Raw genomic sequence first — 2,699 nt, 5'->3', positions numbered from 1 at the left:
AAAATTTTACCAAAAGTATAATTAGAGAGAAGACTAGACCTCAAAGGGATATATCGCATTGCAGAAATTGAAAATATACTTACTGGCTTGAGAACAGGCAAAAATCAATTAATGGAAGAGAATTGCTGGCTAAGAAAATGAGCTTGTTTCTGTACAAGACTGAATATTTAATAAGGAAAGCATTGTAAAACAACAGAAAAGAGGGGGGAAGGTCATTTAGAATATGTTGTTGAGAAACAAACTAGTTTTATTTTTAAAGTACAATCTCACATGGCATCAAGTCAAATTCTGAGAGAGTTAAACATTCTTCCTTAAGATGAATGTTGAAAAAAAAAAATGGAAGAAACTCAAAGACCAAATTTCTTTTCTGGTAGTTTTTAGAAACAATCAAATGTATATACCAAATAAAATGCAAATTATACATGTTCTTAAAAGGCATGATTAAGGCAAAGCTTTAATTCTTCAACTCCATAGAGTTGGTATCACATGGTATCTGGCTAAAATAAATATAAAATTGTTATAAATTATTATAAAATCTACAGGGATGTAAAAACTATACAAGATATACTATAACTATGAAAAACTGTGCATTAGTTTTTTATTGCTGGTGTAGCAAAATGCTACAAACCTAACTTGTTAAATAACACAAATGTATTCTTACTATTCTGGAGGTCTCAATGGGCTCAAATCAAGGTGCTCTTCAGGAGGCAGTAAAATGAGTTTCCTTGGCCTTTTCAACCTCTAGAGGGAGCACACACTCCTTGATTGTTGGCCCTTTCCACCAGCAGCTTCTGGTGGACTCCTAAATGGACTACTCTCCCTATATAGCCAGCTTTTCCTTTTGAGATTTTGTTTGCTTTGCCTTCCTCTTCCACTTTTAAGGATCCTTCTGCATACATTTAGGTTTAGCTAGTGTGATGGCTAACTTGACAGAATCTCAAAACACCAAGCTCACAAATCTCTGGGCACACGTATGAGGGCTTTTCTAAATTGGGTTAATTGGGGTGGGAAGACACAAACTAAATGTGGATGTTCCCATCCCATGGCCTGGGGTAACGGACTGAATAAAAAGAAGAAAGGGAGCTGAGCACTGCTGTTTCTCTTTCCCTCCCTCCCTCCCTGCCTTCCTTCCCCTCTCCCTCTCCTCCCTCCTTCACTTCCTCCCTCCCTCCTCCCTCTTTCTCCCTCCCTTCTTCCCTCTCTTTCCCTCTCCCTCTCCCTTCCCTTCCCTCCTATCCCTCTTTCCCCCTCCCCGTCCCCCACCCCCCCACCCATCCAACCCCCACCTCTGCCTATCTTCCTGACGATGGATGCAATGTGACCAGCTGCCTCAGGCTACTGGCACCATACCTTTCCCCTCACAAAGGTGGACCATATCCTCAAATTGTGACTGAATACACATGCTTAACTCTCCTTTACCAGGTAGTGTCTCATAGCCTTAAGGTTGTGCACTCTGATAATCCGGTATGGTCTCCCTCAGACAAAGCCAGTGACTAAGACTGTTTCCTCCCATCTATAACATTTACATGAAACTTTAACAGCTTTCAAGAACTAGGCCCTTCTGCCCCACGTGCCTTTGCCGCGATGCCCAAATTCAAGCGAGACAAGAAAGTTTCCTTAACAAAAACTGCCAAGAAAGGCTTGGAACTGAAGCAGAACCTGATAGAAGAGCTTCGGAAATGTGTGGACACCTACAAGCACCTCTTCATCTTCTCTGTGGCCAACATGAGGAACAGCAAGCTCAAGGACATCCGGAATGGCTGGAAGCACAGCCGGATGTTCTTTGGCAAAAACAAGGTGATGATGGTGGCCTTGGGTCAAAGCCCATCTGACGAATACAAAGACAACCTGCATCAGGTCAGCAAGAAGTTGAGAGGGGAAGTTGGGCTCCTTTTTACCAACCACAGGAAGGAGGAGGTGAATGAGTGGTTCACAAAGTATTCAGAAATGGATTTTGCTCGAGAGGGGAACAAAGCAACTTTAACCATGAGCCTGGATCCAGGGCCACTGAAGCAGTTCCCTTATTCCATGGAGCCGCGGCTGAGGCAACTGGGGCTGCCCACTGCCTTCAAGAAAGGTGTGGGGACCCTGCTGTCTGACTATGAAGTGTGCAAAGAGGGTGACGTGCTGACCCCAGAGCAGGCCCGTTTCCTGAAGCTGTTTGGGTATGAGATAGCTGAGTTCAAAGTGACCATCAAATACATGTGGGATGCCCAGTCGGGAAGATTCCAGCAGATGGACGATGACCTGCCCGAGAGCGCGCCTGAGTCTCAGGGATAGTCTGAGGAAGAGGACGACAGCTAGAGCCAGGACTAAGGCCTTCCAGCAAGCTCTTCATCTCCACTGGACCCCCCAGGACTGCTGTCACCACTCTGGAGGGAACAGCTATTTATTTTGCGATGGATAAAGACAGGGGAGGGTGCTAGGGAATGACTTTGTTTCTATAAAGAATAAAATTGTGTCTGCGGGGTGTTCCCTGTGGACAGCAGGAGACTCTTTAGTAAAAAAAAAAAGAAAGAAAAAAAAAGAACTAGGCCACTGCCACCTTTGAGGGGCACAGATAAAAAATTAGATATAGATAGATAGATAGATAGATAGATAGATAGATAGATAGATCATCCCTAAAATTCTAGTACTCAGGGCCCTGGTACAGGAAGATCACATGTCCAAGGACAGGGATACACTCCCACACAGATCAA

At 44.0% G+C, this 2,699-nt stretch overlaps 1 protein-coding gene across 1 annotated transcript; it reads left to right on the top strand.

The window, feature by feature from the left end:
• The first annotated feature begins 1,564 nt into the window (after positions 1-1,564).
• Positions 1,565-2,425, top strand: LOC127674912 (mRNA turnover protein 4 homolog). Its single transcript, XM_052170733.1, has one exon. It carries the CDS (start codon positions 1,585-1,587, stop codon positions 2,278-2,280), a length of 696 nt encoding a protein of 231 aa, XP_052026693.1. The 5' UTR covers positions 1,565-1,584; the 3' UTR covers positions 2,281-2,425.
• Positions 2,426-2,699: the final 274 nt, after the last annotated feature.

This window comes from Apodemus sylvaticus, chromosome X (assembly GCF_947179515.1).
Source record: "Apodemus sylvaticus chromosome X, mApoSyl1.1, whole genome shotgun sequence".
In the NCBI taxonomy this organism is placed as follows: domain Eukaryota; kingdom Metazoa; phylum Chordata; class Mammalia; order Rodentia; family Muridae; genus Apodemus; species Apodemus sylvaticus.
Note: the sequence above shows the minus strand (reverse complement) of the source record. Positions and strands in the feature narration are given on the sequence as shown.

Coding starts and splice junctions, on each gene's coding strand:
- LOC127674912 (XM_052170733.1), top strand. CDS start 1,585: ATGCCCAAATTCAAGCGAGACAAGAAAGTTTCCTTAACAAAAACTGCC.